The following is a 3,955-nucleotide window of genomic DNA, read 5'->3' on the forward strand; positions in this document are numbered from 1 at the left end:
GTTAGCTAGTTGCTACATTTAGCTTTAAGTTAGCCTTTGTTACTCTTAGCTTTTTAGCTACTGTGGTTTGACTTTTAACTAGCTTTTCACTACTTTTGTCTGCATTTACCTACTTGCAGCTTAAAGCTAGTCTTTGTTAGCTTTTAGCTGCTGTGGTATTACATTTAACAAACTTTTCACTACTTTAGACTGCAGTTTGCTAGTTGCTACTTTTAGCTTTAAGTTAGCCTTTGTTACTCTTAGCTTTTTAGCTACTGTGATATTGCTTTTAACTAGCTTTTCACTAATTTTGCTTGCAATACTTGTAGCTTTAAGTTGGAGTTTGTTACAGTTAGCTTTTAGCTGCTGTGGTATTATTTTTAGCTAGCTTTTCACTACCTTAGCCTGCAGTTAGCTAATTGCAACTTGTACCTTTTAAGTTAGCTTTTGTTGCTCCTTTTTAGCAACTGTAGGATTATTTTTGCCTAGCTTTTCACTACTTTAGACCTCATATAGCTAACTGCTACTTGCGGTAGCTTTTGTTACATTCAGCTTTAAGCTAGCCTTTTACTTCTTTTATTTTCTTACTAGAATTTTTATATGTTTATCCAGCCTTTTGCCTGTTTAGCTAGCCTATTGTTATTATTTGCTGTTAGCTATCTCTCTTTAGCTTTTGGCTAGCCTTCTGTTACTTTTAGGTTCTGTTCTGCTATTTTATGCTTTAAATAAGCTGCCAACAAGTCTAATCTGTGTAAATACTGCAGGTTTGTATGTTCCTAAACGTTTCGATCCAGGCTTCCAGTGTTTTTAAATGTTTTTTTTAATCCTCGCCCTGCATAAAAGTGCATTTAAAACCCACTGAATCTCAGCAGCTTTGCTGATTAAATGCATTTAAACGCTCAGAGTTTAATCTTCTTTATTTGGTTCCAGAGTGACCGTCTCTTGATCAAAGGAGCGAAGATCGTGAACGATGATCAGTCCTTCTGCGCCGACATCTACATCGAGGATGGAGTCATCAAGTGAGTTTACCAGCTTTTTGTCAGCTGTTTTTTAAATTTAATTAAATTAAATTTTTATTTTAGTGTTATTTAAACGTTTTTCTTCCTCCTCAGGCAAATCGGGGAAAACCTCATTGTTCCCGGCGGGGTGAAAACCATCGACGCACACGGTCGCATGTTGATGCCGGGCGGGATCGACGTGCACACGCGTTTCCAGATGCCCCACATGGGAATGACGTCCGCCGACGACTTCTACCAGGGGTCCAAGGCGGCGCTGGCGGGCGGRACCACCATGTTCAGTGAGTTCAGTTTGTTTGATGCTTCAGACTTCTGTGTTTCTGTTTTATATTTCGACGTGTTTAAGATTTATTTTCAGATTTTAGGCTCTCTGTTACCACAAACTTCAAACTAATACAAACACTTAATATTTATTTAATTGAATGCATGAAAAAATAACAGTTTCAGACAGGAAATGTAGTTTTAGCTTCAAGAAGGTGATTCTCAAAGAGCTGTTAGCTAAAATAAGCTGAAGAATGATGCRCAAAAGACATGACTTTTAGGTACTCTACATCTGCAAATAGTTATTTTAGGCTTTATTTGTCCTTTTATAGATATTTTTATAAGCTACACTAAAAACTTGAAAGGAATCCTAGAAAATGTGGTGATTTCAGAATAAAAAAACAGGTAAATTAAAGAAAAACAAAGCAGCTAGCTGTAAATTCTGTCTGTAAGCGTCRCACTGGGCCTCCCTGTGCTGAATCAGCAGCTGAAGTGTCCTCACCCTCTCCATGGCAGCGTAAACAAACCCTCCCTGCACGCTGGTGTCGCCTCAGGCTGACGGCTGTTCCATGTGGTCCGATGAGCCTGAGCCAGTATTGTTATATAACAAGAWTTATTGCCTAAAAGACGAACAGAATAGATTTTTTTTTTGGTAATTACACATGCAGACACAWATACTTTATAAATACTCAATAAACTGCAGAACATATTTATTTCAAGGGTGTTCATTTACGGTTACAGCGTATTCATTTATTTAAAAAGTACCTTCCTTTTTTGGTTTGCAGTYGACCACGTGCTGCCGGAGCCCGGCGTCAGCCTCCTGTCGGCCGTTGAGCAGTGGCGCGAGTGGGCCGACGGCAAGTCCTGCTGCGACTACTCGCTGCACGTGGACATCACCGAGTGGCACCGGGGCATCCAGGAGGAGATGGAGACGCTGGTGAAGGACCACGGTACGACCTYGGGCGGAGTGCTGAAATAATAAACAAAGAAGAGTTAGGAATAAAAATCAAATTTAACATAACGTTGCAATGAAATTATTTGATTCTTACAGCCTATCTGATAAAAACAAAAAGTGACTGCTCTGATTGGTCAGCTGAACAGATCTAAACAGACTCCGCCTACTTTCTCGCTTTAGTGTTCGATTATAAACTCATAAAAGTGACATTTATTATCTAAAATAACAGTTGTAAGCACGAAAATAAAATCTCAAGTCATTAAAAAACATTTTTTAAAGATTCGGGTTAAATATTGACATCAGGGGCGGAGCTAGACATTTTTTTTAGAAAGGGGTGACAAGGGTGGCCAAGGTGGTTTTTAGGGAAGCCCATGCAAATAAGGAAAAGCACTCTGGATTTGAAAATTCAAGATGGCCGCCACTACAAATGGATTTAGCTCAGCTGTTTTWARRAAWKSTKRRSYKRAWTTTTKKKRWYSKWRSMAARRAWKRWYCMRKKSYWAWYMAAAAWTYMARRWKGSCMMCMMMRSWWAWYYTKRAARGSYWWWMWTWACTATTTTAAGACTTGAGATGAAATTTGTTGTGAAGAAGCTAAGGATGACCACATGCCGATTGCCAATGCTATTGCCAAATCAAGCTAACCACTATGGCTAATGCTAATTTTACAAAGGGCTATAATTCAGTCATTTTTAAACACACAGCTGAATATTTATACAGGACAGGAGTATCAGGGAACAATCTTTGACAACAGCTAAATGCACACACAAAATCTAAGATCCCCACCCACTTGTCAGTTATTTGGTGGTGGCACCTGGGGTGACCAACCAGGTGCCTCTGGCTCCGCCCCTGATTGATATATAAGTGAGGTATAAGAATGGAAATATTAAATTAAAACACTTTCWTGTTTTGTATCCTATCTGTTTTTTCTGTTGTCTTATTTTACTCCTGTCCTTCCCTCAGGGGTGAACTCCTTCCTGGTCTACCTGGCGTATAAGGATGTTTTCCAGCTCACTGATGCTCAGGTTTGGCTATTCTCCTTTTCTTTTTATTTAGATTAGCCACATTTTGATAATGTTAGCATCTGCTTTAGATTTCGTCTTGTATTCCATCGTCAGGTCTGCTTGTTTCAATTTTAACAACTTGGTTTGGTAATTCAGCGCTCAGCGTTCCCACCCTCTTRCATCCGTGTCGTTGTCTTTGTCGCAGGCGTATGAGGTGTTCAGCGTGATCCGAGACCTGGGAGCCGTCGCTCAGGTTCACGCCGAGAACGGAGACATCGTCGCTGAGGTACGACCCGTCGAACGGCATGAAAAATTAACATTAGATGGAATAAACAGCTGGTCTCAGAGGGCAAACGCAGCTGCTAATTCTGGTGGTAAYTAAAGCTGTCTGCTTCACAGTAATGTGTTATATTTTATATTTATGCTTGACGTCATGTTGAAAAGTAAGTGCATGTCGCTTATAGGTTTGTGTGTCAACCATTTTTGTTGAGAAAAATTTTCTTTATTCAAAAGATTTTGTGTCTAATAAAGTAGGTGAGCAGCTTAGGCATGCTAGTTGCTAAGCTTTTCCAATGCTAATGTCAGCTTATCCATGCTAGTTGCTTCTCCAATTGTAACACCAATTTATCCATGCTAGTTGCTAGCTTCTCCATTGCTAATGTCAGCTTATCCATGCTAGTCGCTAGCCTCTCCAATGCTAACTTCTGCTTATCCATGCTAGTCGCTAGCCTCTCCAATGCTAA

The 3,955-nt window shown here is 39.7% G+C and overlaps 1 protein-coding gene across 1 annotated transcript in view; it reads left to right on the forward strand.

Annotated features, from left to right (window-relative positions):
* Nucleotides 1–909: 909 nt before the first annotated feature.
* dpysl2b (dihydropyrimidinase like 2b) overlaps nucleotides 910–3,955 on the forward strand; it is a gene marked incomplete at its 5' end in the record, with an annotated part of 14,958 nt that continues 11,912 nt past the window's right edge. Inside the window, 5 exon segments of the mRNA XM_014002447.1 lie at nucleotides 910–998; nucleotides 1,092–1,276; nucleotides 2,042–2,206; nucleotides 3,172–3,233; nucleotides 3,418–3,498. Of these exon segments, the coding sequence (XP_013857901.1) occupies nucleotides 910–998; nucleotides 1,092–1,276; nucleotides 2,042–2,206; nucleotides 3,172–3,233; nucleotides 3,418–3,498 (582 nt within the window).

This window comes from Austrofundulus limnaeus, unplaced genomic scaffold, assembly GCF_001266775.1.
Source record: "Austrofundulus limnaeus strain Quisiro unplaced genomic scaffold, Austrofundulus_limnaeus-1.0 Scaffold13, whole genome shotgun sequence".
NCBI classification, from domain to species: Eukaryota; Metazoa; Chordata; class Actinopteri; order Cyprinodontiformes; family Rivulidae; genus Austrofundulus; species Austrofundulus limnaeus.